The 24,398-nt window shown below is 50.9% G+C and overlaps 1 protein-coding gene across 1 annotated transcript; it reads right to left on the bottom strand.

Annotated features, from left to right (window-relative positions):
* Window positions 1–339: 339 nt before the first annotated feature.
* LOC125437087 (solute carrier family 22 member 6-B-like) lies at window positions 340–24,288 on the bottom strand. Its single transcript, XM_048504459.1, has 9 exons — window positions 23,872–24,288; window positions 23,308–23,411; window positions 21,908–22,062; window positions 17,301–17,469; window positions 16,944–17,067; window positions 15,200–15,312; window positions 5,295–5,509; window positions 3,939–4,047; window positions 340–547 (listed from the first exon to the last, which is right to left on the bottom strand). The coding sequence occupies exons 1-9, from the start codon at window positions 24,286–24,288 to the stop codon at window positions 340–342; spliced, it is 1,614 nt and encodes a 537-aa protein (XP_048360416.1).
* Window positions 24,289–24,398: the final 110 nt, after the last annotated feature.

The raw sequence follows: 24,398 nt of genomic DNA, 5'->3' as shown, positions 1-24,398 counted from the left end.
TAAAGAGACAGAACATTTTTCTTCCTAATTGTGAAGAATTTTCCTCCCAATATGCTTACTTTTCACTTTTTTCTTGTTTTCCTCCTAAGGAAGAGATCTGTATAAGCTGAAGTTTCCCATTGTCCACTTTAAAACACTACTTGGTCCAGATAAAAGATGTTTTCTATTTGCCCTTGCTGTATAGTGAAGGCAGGGACATAGATTTCAGCTTCAAGGTGGATAAGAAATAGCAAAAAGCCTTCTTGAACTGCAATACAGGGAGTCTGATGCCACTTCCCCCTGTTCACCTTCCCCTGGGAAGCAACAGACTTGCCACCTCACAGTTTAGAGAAAACAGACCTACCTTTGCTCAACTTGTTCAATGGTGTCCATTAGAGGGACCTGGAACATTTCTGGAAGGAAGCCAGCAGAAATGCCAGAGATGATGGGAGTAACGCCAAAGATCACCAGAGGCAGGAAGGGCTGGTAACCACCAGCTGTCAGCACCACCGGGGCCACAATGCCGCCCAGACGTGCCATCGCTGTAATGAAGCTGGTGCCTGTTTGCCTGCCAAGAAAGCTCTGGGTTAACTTCCTCACAAAGCAACTGCTTCCCCCTGGGCCTTGTTCTCTGCCTGTGTAACCTTTTAACCCTGCCCTTCATCCAAGGAGTCCAGGGCAGCATGCGTGGTTCTTCCCTCCCTGGTTTTTAATCCTCTCAACAGGTGTGTGAGAGAGCATGACTAGCCCAGGGTCATTCAGGAAGTTTCCATGGCAAAATGGGGATGGGGTCTCTGAGATCCTAGTCCAGTGCTCTAGCCACTATCCCACACTGACTATCTGGAAATAATCCAGATTCTCAAAAGCGAAGTTTAATTACTCCCTTCTTGACTAAGCACTAGACTAGTAGAACCACCCCTTCATGCCTGCTAAGTCCAAGCTAAGGCTCATTCTGCACATGCAGAATAATGGACTTTCAAACTGCTTTCAGTGCTCTTTGAAGCTGTGCGGAATAGCAAAATCCACTTGCAAACAGTTGTGAAAGTGGTTTGAAAACACATTATTTTGTGTGTGCGGAAGGGGCCTAAGAGTCCACTTGAGTTGAGATGTTTATTAGCCTTTACGGCATGCTAATAACCTATTCACTCTGCTAGCAGAAATATCCATAGTCAGAAAACTATGAGGTTTTTTAAAAAGTTGTGGTAACGCTTGGGACCAAATGTGGAATAGGCACTGGAAACCTCACCCATATGTGTGCCTTAAGATAGAAGTCCTTTAGCAGGAATTTTATTCTACTTAATTGATATGAATTCTACTTAATGGATATGAATAAAGCATTCTTTTCTTGGGTGCTGTGTGGTTTCCGGGCTGTATGGCCGTGTTCTAGCAGCATTCTCTCCAGCATTCTTTTCTTGATGAGTTTGCAAATTGACTGAGAATTCACACACTTTTTCAACTGTCAATGGCCTCTATTGTTTAGATCTAGCTTCATCTTGGACAGTTAGTTGAAATAGTCAATGAAAAAAAATTAGATCAATAACTTTTTAATACAGGTTAAGAGATTGGCCTTTTTATCTTGCTATATCAGATGTATCTCATATGTACCTGCTGATTGGATTATTTGCTCTTATGTTGCTAATCTTATATTTACTTACAACCAATCAGCTATCTAGATATAACTACATAATTGTAATATGTCAGATTTATGGAATGATAAGATTGATATTTTTCTCTGCATATACACTCCCGTGACAAGCAAATCAGATTCCTCTGACCGGAAGTCTCAAAAGAAGAGTAGGAGAGATCGCTGGGTGAGATTCTTGGGTAAATTAGAGCCCCATCCAAAGGGGAGGGGTGCAAAAGGGCTTGTTGGAGCCCTTGCACCAGCGCCTTTGCCCTCCCCAGGGCACTTACCCCAGCAGAGAGCTAGAACCACCAGTGTGCAGCTGCCACCAGCCTCCCCTGGCACTAGGACACGGTGTGGGAGGCTTCAGCTGTGTCCCAGCCTTCACAGAGGGTGTGGTTGGGGGCATGCCCAGGGGAGGAGACACAGGTATAGGAAGGGGGGAAAGCGCCTGGTGCACTGGTGTGTCCTCTGCCCCGCCCCGGAATGTCCCCGACCCGGAACGCCCTCTTCACACCCCCACAGGGGCATGTGGCCGGTGCATCGCGCACGCCACAGCACCCTTGGAGCTACGCCTCTGGGAGGAGACAACGTTAGTTGGCATCCTCCCAACCATGATGCAGGGTGGCAGGAAATTCGGACTTACGATAAGTCTATTCAGCCCCATAGAGGCTTTTGGCAGCAAGAAGGCTGCTTTGTTTTGCAAGCCTCCCTGGGAGCAGCGGGGCACCGTGGTTGTGGAGCAGTGGCCGCCCACGTCACTGCTTGGATGGGGCTGCTTTAAAAAACTGTTATATTATTAAACTAAGTAGATTATTAAGCTACGCTTAGAACTTTGATAAGTCTAGTAGCTATCTTCATAGTGGTTGTAGGGTTTATTTTTTCATGCCTATTTCTTTTTATCTTGCTCAGTTTTCTCAATAAAAGTGTATGCAGGCTGGTTGATAGTTCGGAAAACCAAACCAACTCCCTCCTCATTTGTATAATCAGATTTAAAGGCTGTAAATTTCCTTTAACAAGATAAATCCTGGAGAACTCTGCTGCTAATCAGTTTAGCACAGGAAAGCCTTGAAAATTGTTTAGTACAAATCCCCTCATAGGATGCGGGAGGGAATCTCTCGTTACAGTCTCCTTTTCTCTCTCTGCCAATTATGTTGTTAGGGCCTGAGGTGAATTGATCATCTTTTGAGATATACCGTATTATGAAAGTAGCACCTGTAGTCTGATTTTTTTTCCTCAAACACCCTGAAGAGCTCTGAGTTTGAGGTGATGTTGTTGTGGCTCTGCAATTAGATCACAGACAAGGCCTCAGAAAGCCTGACTGGAGCTCTCTTGGGTCTTGAGACAGCTATAGTCAGAGACACTGGGGGGCCAGAAGACAGCCAGTGGAAGCTCACTCCTGCCAGTTCAGAAAACAAGTGGACTCAGATGCATAGTTTGTGATAGTTCGTTCCCAGAACTTGACTAGAATTTACTTCTTTCACAGTACCCGAGTTATTCCAACATATCTTGACAACTTTCTGTATATTTTGTGCGCTATCTCAAAATGCTTTTACAAACTAGAAAAAAAATCAAGTCTTATTTGGAGACTGAAATGAGATTGGACCACTTTGTGACATCTTTGCAATAGAGCATCTATAGAGGAGGGGTCCTACCTACTTTCCTCGGTCATTTACTTGTGGCCACCATTTCCCCTCCCCCACGCTGGCTTTTTGCTGCTTCTAAAATTGGTAGTTGCTGTCTTAGCAGTTGTGGGGAGCCAGAAGGAGATGATAGCAGCAAAATGGCAACAACATGGGCAGGAGGTCCAAAAATGCCCATCTTCGCATGCCAAGAGGATGAAGCCTCCTTGGACTGCAAAAAGCAGACTTGAAGAAGAAGAGTTTGGATTTATACCCCACCTTTCTCCCCTGTAAGTAGACTCAAGGTGGCTTTCAAGCTCCTTTCCCTTCCTCTCCCCACAACAGATACTTTGTGAGATAGGTGGGGCTGAGAGAGTTCTGAGAGAACTGTGACTAGCCCAAGGTCACCCAGCAGGAATGTAGGAGTGTGGAAACACATCTGGTTCACCAGATAAGCCTCTGCCACTCAGGTGGAGGAGTGGGGAATCAAACCCGGTTCTCCAGATTAGAATCCACCTGCTCTTAACCACTGCACCACACTGACTCTTTGGGAAGTTGAAGAATGGAAGATGACATGTCCATTTGCTAAGGCAAAGAATGGAAACATGTCAGCTGTGGAAGGGAAAGGAAGCACAGCTTTGAAGGGGCCCCTGCAGCTTGTTGTGCAGTGGGTTGCGCACTTGCAAGACATCCTTCCCCAGGTCTGAGCTTACCTGATGACTGTTGGGAAGAGTTCCCCCCCATAGAGGTACAAGCACATGGAGGAGGCTGCCAAGCATCCCTTCCCCAGCACCACCAAGGTCATCCGCACCAACTGCATCTCTAGAAATAAACAGAAAAACTGCTCAAAGTGGGAATCCCTTCAGCCTTTTTCCTGACCCACAAACAAAGAAGAGTTGGTCTTTATACCCTGCTTTTTCTCAACCCCAAGAAATCACAAAGCAGCTTACTACCACCCTTCCCCACCACAACCACAGCAGGCACCTTGTGAGGTAGGTGGGGCTGAGAGCATTCTGAGAGAACTGTGACTGGCGCAAGGTCACCCAGCAGGCTTCATGTGTAGGAGTGAGGAATCGAACCAGACTCTCCAGATTAGAGTCTGCTGCTCTTAACCACTACTCTTAACCATGCTGCTGTCTGCTGCTCTTAACCGCTACTCTTAACCACTGCTCTTAACCATGCTGGTTCTAAATGAACTGCTGTCCAGGGTGGGGAAACTCCATGCCCTTGGTGGGATGTGAGTAGGACAGACTTTTTGAAACCAGGTTACTCATTCTGGGCACCAATTAAAGCATGTTTTTTACAAGCTATTAAGTCATGCAAATTTGCATGTATTTCAGAAATGTATTTTCAGAAATGGTTCCATTTTAGGGCGGGACATGGCAGAGAGTTCCCAGAACCCCCCCCCCTCCTGTGCCTACCAACAGGCCCCCTGCTCCCATCTTCCTTTCTACTCACCCACATACCTCCCACCTGCTTGTGTGTTCTTCCCTTGTCTGCTCAAGAGCCCTCCTACTGCACCTGCTCCCAGCTGCCTGCAGCTCTCTGCCCCGTGGCACTCTGCAGTGAATGCAGCAGGGGATACAGGTAGTCTAGCAAAAAAGTGTGCATTAGCAGCAGTGGGCCTTGCCAGAAACCCTGAGCCTCAGCAGCTGACCCACCTCAGGACATGTTGACACTGGTCCTGTGTATTTGCATTAATTTCAGCTGCTGCTGGCCAAGGACCCGTGAAAGGCTCCAAAGCCCAGACCCCTGATCAGACTCTTTTGAAGTTCCACTAAGCCTGTACCAGCATCTTTCCTGGCCCATCTCTGCAGCCGAAAGGGCTGGAAGCTTGCTTTCGAAAACTGCTTCTCAGACTGATTTTTTTTTTGTACAGTATGATTGCGGATGCAAGGAATGTCCAAAGCTCTTCTGAAAAAGCTCTGTCCCCAGGTTCAAGTAAGGCTGGGGATTCCCAGCTCTTTCCAGAGGGCTCTCATGCAGTGGATATCAAAATCCGACAGCTGTCCCAAGATGCTCATCAAGAGACTGCTGCTCTACTGCGGCTTCTGTGTGTTATTTCTTACCAGGAGGCACAGGGAGTGTGACCAATAGAAAAGTCCCAGCTAGGACAAGGGAGGTAGCTTGAATGGTGCGACGGCCAAAGAAAGTCAGCATCAGGGCGCACCCCATCTTGGCCAGGAGATCTATTGCCCCAAAGAACAGCTGCATCAAGAAGACGTTCAAGCCAAATGCTGAGAGGTCCATGGAGAGGCCAAAGAATGTCATGTTCATGGAGAAGCTGAAGGGGAAGCAAGTTGGACAGGTGAGAGAGAAGCACAAGAGGTCTCCCCTAAGTGAAACAATCCAGACACATTTCATAGCACCTGTAAGATTTACCTAGAGATCTACAAAGAAGATGAGAAAAGGCAAAAGAGTCTGGGGTTTTACAGTTCAGAGAAAAGATGACTGTGGGGGGCAGGCTTCACATCTAAAATCTCCAGGTATTTCCCACTGGTCTGGCTGAACCTTTTTTTGGTTCTCTAGGCAAACTATGACTTTGGATCCCAGCATCCCAGCATCCCATTTTCCATAATGTCTAACCAGATGTTTTTGAGAAACCAACAAGCATCACACAAAGGGTATTGCCACCTCCCACTATGAATCACAAGTAAGGAGGAGATCCTCTCCTCCTCCTCTGGCAGCTGGGCCAGAGCCAGAGTTTTAAATGTATGCTTGGGAGATACACATAAGAGATACACAAAGATGGCAGAGGACAGTTGTAGTAATGCACTGCTGACCCAGCAGCACCGTAGTAGAACGTTGGCACACCAACGGACCTACGGCCTTCTGGTCGCACCGCACCCCCACTCCTCAACCCCGTATGAGTCACGGGTCATGAACTATCTGGCTCAGTCACCGGGCGCAGGGACAATGGTCTTGCCCCCAGGTGAGGATTAGGCTTAGACGCTTACGCTCCTCTCCGCACGTAGCCAGGTGAGATCATGCATCACATGATGATCTCCCGACCTCCCGCTCTCCCGGAACTCCCTCCGTTCCTCCCTTCTACACGCCCCCGATAGAATGATAATAAAAGGTGCCAGGAACCAGCACGCGGGAGATTCGCTAGGAACACGGACCTCCGCGCTCCCGCTGCTGGCGATCTCCACCAGATGTTATCTCCGCGTCTCGTCTCGTTCTTGCGCTGACCACGTGGGTCGACTACAAGCTGGTGCCAAACCCGGGAATCCTCGAACCTCCACCCTGCTCACCGTCAGCCTGGGGAAGGGCCGCGATACCGAAGTCCGGCTGGATCGGGCGCATCCAGGGACCACCGTTTCGGTATCGCCTGTCCTCTGGATCGGCGCATCCAGAGACACGCGTCCTAGGACACTCTCTCGTCCGACGGAACACCGGTGAGTATGGGAGCTTGCAAAAGCAGGGCTTATGACAAGCACGTTGACAAGCTGAAAGCGTTAGCGAAATGCGGCAGGGTCCCCGTAAAGAGAAGGGAGCTGCGCAAATTGGTTGAGGAGATTGAAGCTCAATGTCCATGGTACCCATAGGGACATTGAATCTTAAGGACTGGGAAAACATCGGGCGCACTCTTCGCACAGAGCCTCGCGCCCCGACCTCACTGCTACTGACGTGGAGACAAAGCTATGTCGCCACCAGCCTCCACACCTATCGCTCCCTTGCTGTAGGCCGCCCCCCTTTCGATCTTTCACCTTCAATTTCAACCCCGGAATTTTCTCTATCCGCTAAATTGGACGCCTGTCCTCCTTCTGCCCCCCTTGCTCCCCGCCCATTTCAAATTCCCCAGCGGCTCAGCAGCCTCCCCTTGCTCCGCCTTCATTTTCCGAAGCCACCGCACCTCCGTCGGCGCCATCGGTAATGGCGCGGGTTTCAAAACTCTTGCAGAGCGTATTAGCCACGATCTGCAAAAGAAGGAAACCCTGACGGAAGACGATGCTGATATCCTCGCATTGTGCCCCGTCCACTTCACGGATACCGTGGGGGAGGATGGCATAGTTCGGCGGGTTGTCGAGTACCGCCCCTTGAGCTATAACATCCTCACCGAGCTCCGCAAAGCGGTGCGGGACGTAGGAGTCACCAGCCCTATGTGAGAGGCATGCTAGCGGCAATCGCGAGGAATCCCTTAATGGTTCCGAACGACTGGAAGCCCACCTGCCGCATGCTCCTCAGCCCTGCACAATCTGTGATCTTGGAGAGCGAGTTCCGCCAGCAATGCCTTAGCAGGGCAGCCAGCCTCCGGCGGGCGCCTACACCGCCGCACAGCTTTACGGCTTCGATGCCTTCAGTAACCCCAACAATCAGATTGTCCTGCCTGAGGCCACCCTTACGGTCGCCTCTGAGTGCGCTTACAAGGCGTTTGTCAAGGTCCCCAATTCTGGCCAGCCCACACAGAGCTTCTCCACCATCCCAAGTAAAACCCCAAGAACCCTATGCCGAGTTTGTGAGCAGGCTCCAGGAAGCTCTCAAAAGGCAGGTTGACAACGAGGGAGGCTCAGGGCTAACTCCTTGCGTCTTGCCAAGGAGAACGCCTCCGCTGAGTGCCGCAAAGCAATCACAGGTCTAGGTAGGAACCCTGAACTGGCCAACATGCTTAAGGCTTGCCAGGATATCGGGTCCTTAAGCCCTCTCACGCGGACCTCCTGGCCGCGACCCTCTCCATTGCTAGGAAACAGCCCCGAGGCAGATGTTTCAATTGCCACCAGTCCGGACACTTCCGTCGAGATTGCAGGCTGCCCAGTAGGGGGGCCTGCAACCCACACCGGGGGGGGTCTCCCCCCAAGGGGAGAGGACCCCCAGGGAGGCCTGGCCCCCGGGCCTTCTCCACTTTTAAACAAGAACTATCCCTTATTGCAGGGGCCACTGACCTCGCTTGCCGGGCCCGCGTACACCCCAATGTGGGCGGGTATCCTGCAGGAACTGACCTCACGAGGGCAGCCGCACGCTCTTGAGCCATGGCTCCTACGCCCAAGAGCATCCCGCCGCCCACTTCACACAGTTCAGAGGCCCAGGTAAACCCCAGGGTGCAGGGAGCTCCGGCACGGCCATCGGCGAAGTGACCGGGCGGCCTGATCAGTGGCGGCTGGGGCACATTTGCGCACCTGGGAAGAGGAAGGGGAGCAGGCCACACCGGAAGCCCCCCCAGAACTTCGGGCTGGCAACTCATCGCCCTCCCCATTGCCATGGGAGAGCTCGAGGCGGTAAGCCCGCCCCCACTGCCTCCCCCTCACATGGACCACGAAGACCCCAGTATGGGTAGAACAGTGGCCACTGCCCAGAGAAAAATTGACTGCCATGCACCAGCTTCGTGGAGGAACAGCTGGCTGCGGCCACATTGAGACCTCAACATCACCATGGAACACGCCTGTCTTTGTAATAAAAAAGAAGAGTGGCCGATGGCGGTGCTACAGGATCTCAGAGCAGTAAATGCCTGCATCCAACCCATGGGCCCTCTTCAATGCGGTTTACCCAACCCCAACCTTATCCCCTCGGACTACCAGGTCCTGGTTGTTGACCTGAAGGACTGTTTCTTTTGTATTCCCCTCTCTCCCGAAGACCGAGTACATTTCGCTTTCACGGTGCCGGTGCTTAATCATCAGCAGCCCACGGCCAGATACCAATGGAAAGTATTGCCCCAGGGAATGCTCAACAGCCCCACCTTGTGTCAGTTTTTTGTCCATCACGCCCTAGCCCCGTTTCAAAGCGCCCGGAGCCCATAATCATCCATTACATGGATGATATCCTAGTAGCCGCACCGACCATCCCCCCGCAGTGGATAGCAGCTACTGGCCGGCCACGTTAAAACAGTCAGGCCTATACATCGGCTCCCGAAAAGGTGCAAAAGAACGAGCCATTCTTGTATCTGGGGCATAAACTCCTCCACTCCTACTCCGCCCCTGTCATACCAGAGATGCAAATCCCAGACACGCCCACACTCCTCCAGCTGCAGCAGCTGCTCGGAACCCTCAACTGGGTCCGTCCCTTCTTTGCCCTCACCACCTCCTTGCTCAGCCCCTTGTTCTCGCTACTCCCGCTCGCCAAAAACCCAGGGGACAGGATCCAACTCACCCAAAAGCACAAGGACGCCTTTCGGGCAGTAAGGGAGGTCCTAGCTCGCCGATGGGTGGATCGGGTCCCCCTCAAGGATCAACCTCTCTCCCTCTTCCTCTTGAACACCCCCCCTCTCCCAACCGGAGTCCTAGGGTACACACGGCCGCCACAAACCTTCTTGGTCGAATGGCTCTACCTACCTCATGTGCCCGCAAAAAATCTCTCCACCCGGGCCAGCTTTACGCAGATCTCATCAACCAAGGGCGTCAGCGCACTATGGTAATGGTGGGGTGGGACCCCGAAAGAATCGTCATGCCTCTAAACAGAGCAGAATTCCAGCATCTCTTGAACGCTTCTTCACCCCTCCAGCTGGCCCTGGAGGGTTTCGTGGGGGAGATCCTCTTCCACCTCCCCCCAGATCCTCACCTCACTCTCCTCCACTCTACCCCCTGTCCCGTTCGGCCTCTAGCGGCCTCTGTCCCACTCCCAAGCGCCCCCACCATCTTCGCCGACGGGGGCAAACGCGTCGGCGCCATTGCATTTCAACAAAATGGTCAATGGCAGACCGCTTACACCGCCGCTTCCCAAGCCTCCGGCTCAACGGAGCGAACTTCGCCGCAGCCATTCTGGCCTTTCAAACCTTCCCCCAACCTTTCCAACCTTTTGGTCGATTCCCAATGCGTGGCGCACATGATCGCCCACCTACCCGGAGCCCACGTGGCCCCCCGAATCGACTCCAAACCTCATGAGTCTCTTCCTGACATTACGGAACCTACTAGCATCCAGAACCTCTCAATACTTCGTAGGCCATATGCGCAGCCACACGCCGCTCCCAGGCTCCCCTCAGCGAGGGGGAACCAGCTACAAGCGAACAACGCTACCCACATCTCCACCCTCTTCTCCGACCCCTTCCAGTCACACGATTTCTTCCACCAGGGGCAAAAGCACTCGCCGATCCTGTAGCATCCCCCTCAACCAGGCACAATCTGTCGTTAAATCTTGTGCTCAATGCTCACGCCTTGGCCCTCGTCAGACCCCGGGGTAAACCCGAGGGGGGCCCTGGCAAATGACTTGTGGCAAATGGACATAACCCTGGTCCCTGCCCTAGCCCCTGGAAGCACCTACATGTAACTATAGATACCTACCGGGATACGTCTGGGCCACCCCACTCCAGTGAAACAAATTCAATCAGCGTCATCCAGCACCTCTTTGCATGCATAACCGTCATGGGCCCCCTCCGCCCTAAAACGGACAAGCCGCATATTCTTCCGCAGCCATGCTCCAGTTCTGCACCAACTGGGGAATCGTGCTAACACACGGAATCCCCTACAACAGCACCGGTCAAGCAATCGTTGAGAGAGCAAATCGCAACTTCAAAGAAATTCTAGCCAAACAAACTAAAGAAAGGGGAGGTAGCCCCCCCCATTTAGGCCACATACAACAGACAGTATCAAAAGTACTCTTCACTATCAATCATTTAAATCTGCTCGCCCTACCATCAGGGCAACAGATCACCCCCGTAGAAAGACACTTCAGGCAGTCAGACCCCCTCCCCCACGCCAAGGTCTACTACCGCCAGCTCCCAGATCGAACCTGGCGGGGACCGGCCCCCCTCATAACCTGGGGAAGGGGGTATGCTTCAGTCCTTCTTCCCACAGGTCCTCTATGGATCCCAGCCCGACATGTCCGACCAGCTCGAGGAACGATGCCGAACGAAGCCAGGCCACACCACGAAGATGGAGCTGGTCCCCCCGGAGTACCCCGCCCCATAGCTTCAGCAGACTTGCAATCAACATCGGAACGACCCGAAGATCCAGAGGATCCGCAAAGGCGCCAGAGCTACGATCAGCCTAACCCGAAGACTCCCGCAGCAGCCGGCCCGCCTCAAGACACCCAAGAATCCCAAAGCTGCAACCTCTGCGGCTATCGCTGCGGATTTCACAGCCATCAACAGCTACTCACACAATTACCCCCCACCGGTGACAATCGGTCACCCCCTGCAGGATCTTCATCTACAACCGCCATCCTCTCTTCCTCCCCGCCGCCCCCCGGCTGGAATTTGAATTTACAGCCGGGAACATCTCTGATAGGTTAACCCTTGGAACTCTCCGCTGTTTTCAGCCGCTTGAATATCGTTGGAACACGCCTTCTCTCACAACCTTGCTCGTGAGAATCACTGAACCTGCAATGCGAAAGACTATCAGTAGCTCTCCCTACGATCTTGAGAAACCCATGGACTCTAACGCCATCGCTCTGTAGTTTTAGTAGTCAAACAGCAAGAGCCATGCATTGGACAATTATGCAACCACGGGTTGCCTTCCTTCCGTATGTCATCCAGCCTATGTATCATTTAACCATGTTTTATTGTTTAAATTTGTTGCATGCCTTAATTTTAGAAGTTATGTTAGTTGTTATTGCTGCTTTCCCGCCTGTCTGTCTGCCGGGACTCTCTGCTACCGCCTCACCATCGTCCTGCCTCAGGCTTCACCCCGGAAGCCCAAGCACAGCCGCCGCTCCGCCCTTCCCCTCGACCCCCCTTTTTTGCCGGAGCGACGCGGCGCCCCTAGCCAAGGCGGAGTGTGTTTTCCTCGCAACTTCCCTCGTGGGAGCCCCCGGACTTGTTTCCTGTAACACCAAGACTATTGGCCAGCTGGCCTGTGCCCTTGCGAAGTCCATCAACTCCACCTCCATTGCCCTGGATGCCTTGGCCTCCGAGCAGCAAGAACTTCGTTAAGCGACTTTAAATAATCGTGCCGCCTTTGACTATTTGTTGTTATTGCATCACCGGAATTGTGAGAATGTACATAATATGTGTTGTTTTAATCTTCCTGATAACTCCCAATTGATTCATATGAAAGTGTGTGAATTGCAAAAGGTTGTATCCAGTCTAAAGTATGACGTATTGCCCGATTGGTGGTCAGCCCTCTTGCCTGTAACATGTGTAAGAAGCCCCTCGACTTTCCCCTGCCCCGCAACCAAGTTCTAATGTTGCACAAGCAGCTCGGTCGACTCGACCAAACAGCGGAGGAGACAAGCGTCCCCCTAAATCGCCCCTTAGCAATTCGGTCCCCCTTTTCTAAAATGTAAAAAAGGAGGAGATGTAGTAATGCACTGCTGACCCAGCAGCACCGTAGTAGAACGTTGGCACACCAACGGACCTACGGCCTTCTGGTCGCACCGCACCCCCACTCCTCAACCCCGTATGAGTCACGGGTCATGAACTATCTGGCTCAGTCACCGGGCGCAGGGACAATGGTCTTGCCCCCAGGTGAGGATTAGGCTTAGACGCTTACGCTCCTCTCCGCACGTAGCCAGGTGAGATCATGCATCACATGATGATCTCCCGACCTCCCGCTCTCCCGGAACTCCCTCCGTTCCTCCCTTCTACACGCCCCCGATAGAATGATAATAAAAGGTGCCAGGAACCAGCACGCGGGAGATTCGCTAGGAACACGGACCTCCGCGCTCCCGCTGCTGGCGATCTCCACCAGATGTTATCTCCGCGTCTCGTCTCGTTCTTGCGCTGACCACGTGGGTCGACTACAGACAGTAAGGCAAGGCATGGCATGGGGCGGGAAAAGAGGTTGGACTGCTAAAAGCACCACCAAGGCAAAGTCCAGGCATCAGAGGCGTAACAAGGGGGGAAAGCTCCCGGTGCACTAGTGTGTCCTCCGCCCACGCCACACCACGCCCATGCCACACCCCCACGGGGGGGGGCGTTCGGTGCATCGTGCACCCCCCCTGGTCCCCTTGGAGCTACGCCTCTGCCAGGCACAGACATGCCTCTTTCTATCCTTCTCTGATTTTTCCAAGGCGTGCTCAACAGTTCCCATTTACTCTCCAACACTCCCCTCCTTCTTTCAGCTGCCACTATGAAGTTACTAGATGCCAGATGGCTTCTCTTCTCCTCATTGTTGTGGCAACAAGGGGTGGGGGGAGATGAGAATATGAGAAGTCAGTGAGGAGGAAAGAAAGAGAAGGATGCAAAGGGCAGCAGTGCCATTACGAACAGCTGGCCTGTGACCCACTTTCAGAGGCTTCGCAACCCATTTTGGGGTCCTGACCCACAGGCTAGAAAACGGTGTCCTAAATCACCCTATAGCTCCCACTCCCCTCTTTTGTTACTGAAGCATGTAATGGTATTGCCGATACAGTTCATTTATGAAAACAATATAGTTCTATTACATATATAAAGGATGCCTGATCAATGTTTTATTTGTTTACTTAGATAAGTGCATATTCACTATCAACCCACTTATAATTCCACACAAAGCAAAACTATACAATACAAACTGCATGTGAGCTCCCAAAGGCACCTGGTGGGCCACTGCGAGTAGCAGAATGCTGGACTAGATGGACTCTGGTCTGATCCAGCAGGCTAGTTCTTATGTTCTTATGTTGGCTCTCCAGGGTAGCTGGTTGGCTGCTGTCTGAAATAGGTTTCCGGACTAGAGGGACCACTGCACTGATATCATGGAGCTCTGTTTATCCCACGTTTGCTAAGCTTGCTCAGGAGTCTTGGCCACTTATACATTTGTCTCCTTCGCACGGAGCACACATTCCATTTGGGTCTGATTTTCAAATGTTTCCTCCTCTTCTGAACTCACCACACTGCATATCAGAGAAGCCCCACAGTTTCTGAAAGCAGGCAAAGTGCAATCCCCCCCCCCCCGACTGTGCAGGGAAAGCGAAGCTGACCAGTGTGCATTTGCTTCCTTTGGATTTTCCACTCCCCTCCACCTTCCCCTGCCCACCCACAGGAGCATTTCTGCCCACTCCCCAGCCAGCATTTCTGATGGATCAATGGGGCTTCTTTAAAAAAAATTGATACTTTTGATCCATCGCTGATATGATAGTGAAAATGGCTTTAAAAAAAACCAAAAACAGGTAACAAGCAACCTTCCGAGCTGGAAGCAGGGTGCAGACACAATGGTAGGGGAAGCAGTGGGGCACCTCCTTGTGTGTAAACAAAGAACATGCAGGGTGACCCCACTGCAAAGAACACAGCCACACCACAAACAGTGTGGTGAGTTACCTTTTCCAAAGCCCTTTGGAAGTCCAGATATACAAAACCTACTGGAACACCTTCATCCACATACTTGTTCACCTTCTCAGAGAAGGGCAGCAGTGCTGGGAGACTTTCCAGATATCAGCATAAGAACATAAGAAGAGTCCTGCTGGATCAGTCTAGCTAGCGGTCCATCTAGTTTAGCATCCAGCCTCACACAGCACCCAATCAGTTACTCTGGATGGCAACCACAGGTCATAGAGGCTGGGGCCTTCTGTTGATATTACCTCCTGGCACTGGGATTCGAGTGTGTGTGAAGTGCTGTCAAGCTGCAGCCAATTTATGATGACCCCGTTGTGTTTTTAAGGCAAGAGCCAAACCGTGGTTATATGGGTTGTAGTCTGCCATCCAAGGGCCAATCCTGCTGAGTTTCTGATGAGATCAGGGTAGCGTGGGCCATCAGGGCTTTCAGAGGTTTGCTGCCTCTGTAATGTGAAGGTTCCCTTTAGCAGCCATTGATAGACCTATCCATGATCGGTCTTTGAAAACCATCCATGCCTGTGACCTTTACTACATCCTCAGGCTGTTCTTTTAGGACAGAAAAGAGAGGGAGGATGCGAAGTGGAGGGAGGATGCGAAAAACGATCACTGTATCTAATAGGAAAGTGACTGCCCCCAGGTCATTTGTAAAGCAGCAAATCAAAGCCACCCACACATGAGGTAGGAGTTGCTATGTGTTCCTAGAATTTCCAAGGTACATAGGAAAATGTGATTTTTGCACATGACAAGATAAGGAATACTCATCCCTGTCCTCTTGCAGCCTTACTACCCTCACCCCTTTTTCCCCACAGGAGGAGGGAATCCTACAGGCATCTTCAGTTTCCTAGTTGTACGTGGTACCTGATGAACATGAGGCAGCAACTGATACGTCTCAGGCCAGGCGTTCGAAAGAGATCCAAGCAGGAGTGGGAATCCCTCCCCGGCGTGCTGCTTCCCACTTGAGTCTCCAGCATCTAGGATGTAAGACATGAGATGGTTGTTGTAGACAGTGAGGCTGTGACTGAGTCCCCCAGAAACACACTAGGGAGGACAGAGGCGTAGCTACCAGGGGACCAGGGATACGCTTTGCACTGGGCGCGCGCCTGGGATTTGTGTGAAAAATCGCCCCCCTCCCCACCCATGGCAGCCCCCTCCCCCCGTGGCGCCCCCGCTTACCTTAATGAAACAATGCAGACTGGAGAAGCAGCCTATTCCCTTCAGGCTAAAAACAGCCTGGTGGGAACTACACTTCCCCAGGAGACCTTGCAAGCCCCAGGGTCTCATGGGAAGTGTAGTTCCCACCAGGCCGTTTTCAGCCTGAAGGAAACAGGCCACTTTCCCAAGCTGAACTAAGGTAACGGGGGTGGGGTGGGGTGGGGCAGGGGCATAACGAGGCAGCCCTGGGCAAACTGTAGCCCTGGGCAAAACCTGAGTTGGATGCCCCCCCCCCCCCCATGGGCGGCCACTCCACCACGACCAAAATTTTTTTGGCACCAGGACATTGATGCCTGCAGGGGGTGCATTTTTAGACATATCAGCACCAAAATTTCAGCATATCATCAGGAGACTGTCCTTATGCTACCCCCCAAGTTTGGTAAGGTTTGGTTCAGGGAGTCCAAAGTTATGGGCTCCCAAAGGGGGTGCCCCATCCCCCATTGTTTCCAATGGGAGCTAATAGGAGATGGGGGCTACAGTTTTGAGGGTCCATAACTTTGGCCCCCCTGAACCAAACTGCACCAAACTTGGGGGGTGCCATCATCTCCAGATGATACCCTGAAATTTTGGTGCTGATATATCCAAAAATGCACCCCCTGCAGGAACATCCTAGAAATTTGCCCAAGAATCTTTATTCTGCATTGAGTTTTCTGCATTGCTGTCAATGGGGGTTGCAGGCTGTGGGGGGCACATTTCTGAAGGCACAGTCTCAAAACGTTCAGGGTCTCATCAGGAAACTGCCCTAATGATACCCCCCAAGTTTGGTGCAGTTTGGTTCAGGGGGGGCAAAGTTATGGACCCTCAAAACTGTAGCCCCCATCTCCTATTAGCTCCCATTGGAAACAATGGGGGATAGGGCACCCCCTTTGGGAGTCCATAACTTTGGACTCCCTGAACCAAACCTCACCAAACCTGGGGGGTAGCATAAGGACAGTCTCCTGATGATACGCTGTAATTTTGGTGCCACTAGCCTAAAAACTGCGTCCCCTGCAGGCCAAAAATGGAAAACCACTAAAATACCCAAAAACGAACCCAGCATTTTGATGCCCCCCCACAAGGTGATGCCCTGGGCAGCTGCCCACCTTGCCCAATGGGCATTACGCCAGTGGGGTGGGGTGGGGTGGGGTGGGGTGGGGTGGGGTGGGGTGGGGTGAGGTGGGGTGGGGTGGGGTGGGGAGGCTGGGTGCCGCAGAGGCGGGTGGGCAGAAAACACTGTGTGCACCGGGCGCACTCTAGCCCAACTACGCCTCTGGGGGAGGAGGAGACATGGAATTTTGCCACCTGGATCTGCCAGCCCTCTGCACTCGGAAGACCATCTTTGCCTATCTGCCAGTCCAACCGTTGGAGCTGAGACATGGAGCAGGCACGGACCACTGGGAGCTCTACTCACCTCCAGGAACACTGTCTTTCCAGCGGCTGCCTTCCCATTGATCCTGGCTACATGCTTCAGGTTACGCAAGGCAGCCTCATGCTTATTGTTGGCAAGGAGCCACCGTGCTGATTCTGGAAGCCACCTGTGGAGGTTGAAGACTCCATTTGAAACTGGCCAAGTATGTTGATTAGTTAGAAAGAAGTCCCTGCCAGCCCCCAACGCACCACTGGAAAGGGTCCCACGGGATGAACGCCTACAAGGATTTTCTAGACAGCATTATGTGGCGAGTAGCATTAAGACTAGACAGGGAAAAGGGAATCTGGAACAAGAAGATCCTCTGCCATCGTCTCTGTTTTTGTAAGGATGGAGACTCACCAAGAGTAGGCAAAGAAGCAGAAGAAGGGAGCAGAGATGGCAAGCTGCAACCAGCGCCAGTCACGAATACCGTAGGCTAGACCGGCCAGCAGCACTTGTCCTGCCGTGCTACAGTAACTCTGTGTGGCAATCACTATGGCCCGGTATCGGGTGGGCACCCACTCCAGACCTGAGGAAGGAGGAAAAGAAAGACTAATTGACTTATAACTATCAAATTGACAGGAAAAGACAGGGCTTTGTGACTTTGGGCACCGATAATCTTGATCAGTTGAAATCTTTCAGAGCACACCAAACAATCAATCACTGGATTCCTTTTGGCAGATTGAACCCGCCAAGGTAGGAGGATCCATATATTATTTTATTAGAGTTAACCAAATATCTCAAAATCCCACCCAACACATGAAAATCAAGCTTGCTAACTGCACCCTTTACACTTGTTAAACAGGCAAATGGTTCTTTCTCCCACCCTGGACATCCCACAGGTATATATATTCCATTTGCTTTACTACCATCAGATCCTCTGAAGATGCCAGCCACAAATGCAGGCAGAACATCAGGAGGAAACTAGATTAGAACATGGCCATACAGCCTGGAAACCACACAGCACCCCAGTATCTCCACATAGTTTGCAACCATTTGAATTCTCTAGAACTTATCAGCTGATTGGATTTTTTTAAAAAAAGGATGGTGAAAGAGGGAAAGATGTTTTAGGCCATGATGTTATGCCTTCTTTGCATCTTGTACAGGATGGGCTGCTGATTTAATTAGATCCGGGGGCATTGAGTAAAGGCAATATCATGTTGAACTTTAAGTTTCAGGGACAAAGAAGGGGAATAATGGCAGCTTCCAAATGTAAAATATGGAAAGCAATGGCCGGTCAAAGGTCTCTTTCTAGCTGAAAATAGAACACAAGGGTCCTTTAAAAGGCTGAGACCCGAGGGGAAATGTAGCTGTTATTCACAGTGTAGTCCTAAACACTGTGTAGTTACACTCTTCTAAATCCCCTACAGACTCTAAGGAAACCACTGCAAAACAAAACAAACGGGCAAGATAGCAAGTCCACTGCAGTGTAATGATAAGAGGGTTGGGTTATGATTTGGAAGACCTGGAGTCAAATCTCTACCCTGTCATGACATGCACAAGCTTTCCCTCATCCTGCAGGGTTGTTGGGATGATAACATGAAGGACAGGAAATTGATACGCTATTGTGCAGAGCTGTAGCAAGGGGGAAAGCGGCCAGTGCACCCGTGCATCCTCTGCCCCTGCCCTGCAACGCTCCCACCACACCCCTACAAGGGCGCATACCCGGTGCGTTGTGCCCCCCCGTCCCCCTGGAGCTACGCCTCTGCTACAGTAACATGTATCATTTTCTCTTTAACACATTATTTTATTTCTATTTTTAAAAGGTTAGCATTTAGAGGGTCACCGAGCATGGACAGAAGGTAAAGTTGCTCCTACTGCAAGAGCCCCATCTCCTTAGCCAGACAGTCAGCAGGAGATGGAAGGCCTAGAGGTTGGCTGAGGGGAGTGCTAATTTATTTGCAGGCCAAGCTAATACAACGCACTGGAAGTAGAAGCAGGAACTGATGAACACACAGGGAGAAAAAGCAGCCCTGGAACACTTGGGCTTGCTGCTTTCTTGGTGTAACTGGGCACCATTTGTTAGGACTTGATTCAAAGTGCCTTTTCTGAAGGGCACTGAAGAGGCCATCTCGGCAAATATTGAAATGTTCATTCATAGCCATTATGATTCAGTTGTTGTCTGTGGATGCAGTGGATGTCCATGTGTCGAAATCCTTTGCACTATAAAATAATTTCAATGCTTGAAATCACCATAATTCTTGCTTTAGGACCACGCCTCCCTGATGACACTCAGGGAGTTAGAGTTCCTAGGGCTGAGTTAGTGGATCCCAGCAACCAGTTTTGGACCAGTGTTCTCAGTCTGGAAGCCCAGTGTAGGTTATGAAGGTGGATCTGTGAGCTTCTGCCCTCATTTCAAGGCAGCTGAGAGGGCTCCATTATCCTATTAGCTAGATGGCCTAGAGAGAGGTCCACTCTCTGTCCTTCCAAAGAACTCCCTATGAGTATCCTCACAGACCCTACAGACCCTAGTTTCAGGAATGACATGTGAGGATAACTTTGAGTTTTTCTTGCTCGCACATGATTTCTGTGCTTTAACACGGTGTTCCTAACCAAATATTTATCACTTATACCCTACCTTTGGCTTTAGGTAGACAGTCTGGTCTACAACAAAATCCAAAAACCAAAGCCATTTATTATGGTCAACCAAAATAACAAATCAGCACGAAAGCTGTTGAGTTTTCTAGAACTCTTCATTAGACCAAACATCAAATAACAGTGCCAGAGGTGATGGGGGGAGGGAGATATTTTCTCCTCATTTTTTATTTAACACCCATCCCGATGAAGAGCTCTAGAGAACTCAAAAGCTTTCACACTGATTTCTGTTATGTTGGTTGGTCTTAATGAAGGGTATTACATGGCTTTTGACTTTTAGATTCAACTGCATGGGAATTGTCAGCATTTAAGAGAACAATTCTCTTACAAACACTGCTTGGCTGTGTCTGTGATATTTAGGGAGTTATACGGGCAATTACTTTGCTTGATAGGCAGTGCTTTCTTTTCCTCCTATTACTGAAATGGAAGGACTCTGTCTCAGTTTACTTACTTTTGCCCTTTTGGTAATCAGGGCCAAATTAGATTATACATTTTGCCAGGGGTTTGGGCTGTGCTCCTCTGATATAACTCTGATCCTCTAACAGATGGTAGCACATCAGGGCCTAATTTGGAGTGGAACAGCATAACTACTGATGGGCTACTTACGCAGCCTCCCTGAAAGGCAAATAATATCTCCTGGGCCATTTTTGGTCAGAAGAATGGCATGGAGGGAAAGGCACAGTCCCTTATCGCACCACAGTCCCAATCTGAAGCTGGTCTTGCACACTTGGGAAGTCTAAAATGGCTGTAAGTGGTCCAGTAATACCCACAGGGTTGGAAGACTGAGGGAAGGAGAGAAAGAAAGAATCCCCTAGATCACCTTTGGTCATGTCCCAGTGATATCACACATTATGAAATGACATCATTTGGCATGAGGGTGGCAGGGTTTAATCTGGTGCTTTCCTTACACTTGACTCTTGGGCTATCCACAAGCAGAGGTGTAGCTGGGCCAAACTGTGCCCGGTGTGCAGTGTATTTTTTCCGCCCCCACATTCCTCCCCCCTGCGGCACACACAAACACACCTGCCCCCCTTCCCACACTTTTTTACGTTCCTTTTCTATTTCTAGTACTTTTTGAGACTGAAAAAAGCGGCCTCTTCACAGTTCAGGGAAAAAACTGTCTGATGAACTATACTTCCCAGGAGACCTTGTGAGCCCCAAGGTCTCCTGGAAACTGTAGTTCCTCAGGCAGTTTTTAGCCTGAACTGTAAACAGGCCACTTTTTTCAGCCTCAAAAAGTACAAAAAAAAGAAAAGGAATGTAGGTAAGTGTGGGAAGGGGGGTGGGGGGCGGCGGGGGGCGCAGAGAAAAGGGGAGGGGCCGAGGGGCAATTTTCCACCCCCCAGGCGTGCGCCTGGTGCACGACGCACCTGTCCCCTTGGCGCTCCGCCACTGTCCACAAGCATAGCCTGGTTCTTTGCCATTCTCTGCTGAGTGAGCCAGCCTTTTGCTTAAGGACATCTAACACTGCATGGGGCACATAAACAGTCAGCAATCCGCCTAGAACCATGGTGGCGAACCTTTGGCACTCCAGACGTTATGGACTACAATTCCCATCAGCCCCTGCCAGTATGGCCAATTGGCCATGCTGGCAGAGGCTGATGTGAATTGTAGTCCATAACGTCTGGAGTGCCAAAGGTTCGCCACCACTGCCCTAGAATAAATTTAACACCAGGAACTGTGTTTTGCCTCCAAGCCTCCCTGTGGTTTGACTTTTTCTGAGTTGTAACCATAGACAGGGATTTTTCAGTGGTGGCCCCTCAGCTGTGGAATCTCTCTCACACACACACACACTCCACCATGTCTATCCTACTCTCAGGCTTCTAACTAATTGTTTTATTTATTTTAAATCTATTTTTACATTCTGCTTCTAGCCTGAGGACTTTTAAGCCTGCTTAATGTTTTATGCTATTTGTATTCTCTCGTTTAATTTGTTTGCTTTTTCTCTCCTCAAGGCTGGTTTTTCTGATAATTGTAGCATATCATCGAGCAGGTTTCTGGAGGAGGCAGCTTCTATGTTTTCTAAATAAATAAATAAACAGTTTGCAGAGGTTACTGGGAGGGTGGGAGCAAACATCCTGTACAGTGTTGTTGTTTTTTTAATTTCCGAAATCACCTTGGTCCCTCGGACTCTTCTAGAATAGAGCTTGATCTTGAATGGGAATGGGGCTAAAGTGCTGGGCCTGGATGGCAGGAAACAGGCTGGCTGAGTGGTCTTGCTCATCTTACAGCCTAACCTATCGTTGTGTGGATAACACATTGATTTTTCTCCCGTCCTAAACCAATCTTATTGCCACACACTTTCCCCACCACTCCGTGTTTTGGGACCCAGCCATCCTGATCTAGACCAGCCCTGCTCAGGGAATACTCACTAAGACAGATGTAGTTGAGCAGGAACCCAGAGATCCCCACACCACTCAGAAAGCGACAGACACAGTAAGCGGCAAAATTGGCAGATAAGGCAGCGCCACTTCCCATGACAGCGACCAGCAGTAGGGACCAGATGAGGATCAGCCGTCGCCCAAACCTGCCGCACACAGAGGACAGAAAGAACAAAATGGAGATGACCTGTGGGGATTGTCCCTCAGGTAGCTCACTGTGTGTTGGGGTGGGAGACAGTGGTGGGATCCAAAAATTTTAGTAACAGGTTCCCATGGTGGTGGGATTCAAACTGTGGTGTAGCACCAATGGGGATGGGCGGGGCACGACAGGGGCATGGCTGGACATTCCGGGGGCGGGGCATTCCTGGGCGGGGCTGTGGCAAGGACGCAGCCACTGCGCCGGCCCTTGGGCGGGAAATGAATGCACGCAGGCGCAGGCTGCCACGCACGCCGGTGCACCTCCTGCTAGACTGCTTCAAGTTCTGTGCGTTACTGCTGAGAGGAGGGGCGTAACTAAGGCAAAAATCACATGGCAAAATCACCAATTAGTAACCCCCTCTTGGCACACACAAATAATTAGTAACCTACTCTTGGGAACCTGTGAGAACCTGCTGGATCCCACCTCTGGTGGGAGACCTCAAGGACTGAGAGGTGAGCAATAACTGCTGATCCTCACGAGAGCAGCTAGTCAGCTTCAAGGCTGTCTGGTGACGTATTATCAATGATTGCCAACCCAGTAATCTTGTTAATTGCAACATAACGAGCAACTCACACCGTGTTGCTTCTAGGACACCTGTTGTTGTGCTATTGGGCCAGGAACCCTGAGAACGAGTTGGTACATAGCGTTGCTAGCTCGGGGTTGGGAACATCTGGAGATTTTGGGAGATGGAGCCTGGGAGGAGGGAACTGGGGAGGGGCTGAGCTACATCCAAAAGGGAGGAGGACACTACGTTAACTGAACCCTTTGGACTGCTCTGAGGGCTGCTGAGTCTCGAGCTGGGGATGAGGTAATCCTGCAATTTGGACCCACCCTTTCACATTATGCTGACTCAGGGTGAGCTAAACAAGAAGGTAAGCTTTTGGGCATATGGACCACCCAGCTAATAACTCAAGGACAGGCAGACTTGGAGGGTGAACATTTAAAGCTGCCTTAAACCAAGTCAGCAAAAGGCAGACAGAAAGAGAAGGGGGGGAAAACAAGTCGGATTTTTGATCTATTAAGGTCAGTATTGCCTACTCTGACAGCAGCCCTCCAGGGTCCAGGAAAGGGTCTTACTCCTTCTAATTATCTCCTTCTGATTGGAGATAGCAGGGATTGTACCTGGGACTTCCTGAATGCAAGGCAGCTCATCTTTACCAAGCCACAGCCCCTTCCTTGGGTAGCTACTTACCTGTCTGAGAGGTCTCCGAAAATGAAGGCACCTAACAGTACACCTGCCATGAAAAGAGACTGTGCCAGGTTCTTGAGAGGTTGCAGGTTGCATACCAGATCCCACTGCAGACGATAAAGATGGAACAGTGTTGGGAGGACAGCCACAAGGGAAAGATACTGAGGCATTATCAGTCAACTGGATCTTGAAGGGGAATGGAAGTGTGAGAAGGACAGATTCCCCTAAAATAAGCTGCCTTCCCACTGTCTAGACAATAGTTAGGCATCGGTATGAGGAGAGACAGTATTTTAGTCTAGGGGGTCGTGATAGTCACCTTCTCTGTCCCTGGCCTTCTTGAAGCTTGCTGAGGGATAAGAGGCTGGGTTCAAGGACCCTTCCCGTTCCTCCCCATCTCTAGCTTAGATCCACACCACAATGGCCTCAGCCATGAATGTCAACCCTTGGGAAGTGAGTCCTCCTTGCCATTCTGTGGGGCTGTTGCTAGAGGCATACAAGCAGTAGAAGTTTGCCTAGCTACATATGATTCAACCCGGGCAAATGAGTCTGGTGGCCTCCAATCCATACCTCTGTCACTATGGTGGAGGCAAAGGTACTGTTGTCATACAGCCAGCCATCGGGACACGGCTCCGTCTCTGCCTCTTGGCCGTTGTTGTGGGAGCCATTAGGATCAAGGGCCATCCTGCGGACAAAGCGCTGGCATCTGTCTGGCAGCTGACTCTCGTTGAGGGAGAGGGGGTGCCCGCTGGAAGCATTGGCAGAAGGTGAGAGACGACATCTGTACTCGGGAGAGGCGGCGCTGAAGTTCTGCACCAGGTTGTGGCTTGCCAGGAGTAGGACCGGCAGGGAAAGCAAGAGCACGGAGAGGAGCTGGAAGATCCCCATGCTGCCCACTTCCTCCAGTAGGTCCCCAAAAGAAACTGTGGGAGCCACGGGGATCTCAGGGATCAGGGACAGGCGACTCTTACGACCTGCAGGGGACATCGTCTGCCAGGCTAGGCTTTCCTTTGCCTCAAATGTGGAATGTACTTTTATGCCAGGGAGGGGAAAGGGAAGGTGGGGTAGGAGGGGAAAGGGGTTAATCACTGACTGGA

Source organism: Sphaerodactylus townsendi, linkage group LG01, assembly GCF_021028975.2.
Source record: "Sphaerodactylus townsendi isolate TG3544 linkage group LG01, MPM_Stown_v2.3, whole genome shotgun sequence".
In the NCBI taxonomy this organism is placed as follows: Eukaryota; Metazoa; Chordata; class Lepidosauria; order Squamata; family Sphaerodactylidae; genus Sphaerodactylus; species Sphaerodactylus townsendi.
The sequence above is the reverse complement of the archived record's forward strand: the minus strand, read 5'-3'. Positions and strand labels throughout refer to the sequence as shown.